At 56.9% G+C, this 357-nt stretch overlaps 1 protein-coding gene across 1 annotated transcript; it reads right to left on the reverse strand.

Annotated features, from left to right (window-relative positions):
* On the reverse strand, window positions 1-210 carry PPTG_22236 (hypothetical protein; the record flags this gene model as incomplete). The annotated part of the gene is made up of 1 exon (XM_008902407.1): window positions 1-210. One exon carries the CDS (start codon window positions 208-210, stop codon window positions 1-3), a length of 210 nt encoding a protein of 69 aa, XP_008900655.1.
* Between the last annotated feature and the right edge of the window lie 147 nt (window positions 211-357).

The following is a 357-nucleotide window of genomic DNA, read 5'->3' on the forward strand; positions in this document are numbered from 1 at the left end:
TCACCTTGCCGATCCAAGCCCGCGTCGATCCTCGTCGTCGTCCTTCCCGGAGAACTCTTTCAGTTCTGACATAGCGGACACGCGAATGCAAGGGGTGAATGTTGGTAGCCTAGTCGTTGTAGCAGCGGTGGCTACGGTCGATTGACGGGAGGCAGGGAGGTCCAAATCGTCCGGATCATATTCTCCGTGGTCGGATCCCACACACTCCATGTCGACGTCCTGTAGCTCCGTTCTTCTCATCAGGGGCACTGTGGCGTCCCCTAGGTGTTCAAAGGCGTCCCGTGAACCTGCGGGGCTAACCTCACCTTATCGCTCTTCCTCTGATGAAGATACTCCGTCACCTCCCAAGCTTTCTGA

The sequence above is a fragment of the Phytophthora parasitica genome (genome assembly GCF_000247585.1).
Source record: "Phytophthora parasitica INRA-310 unplaced genomic scaffold supercont2.13, whole genome shotgun sequence".
NCBI lineage: Eukaryota > Oomycota > Peronosporomycetes > Peronosporales > Peronosporaceae > Phytophthora > Phytophthora nicotianae.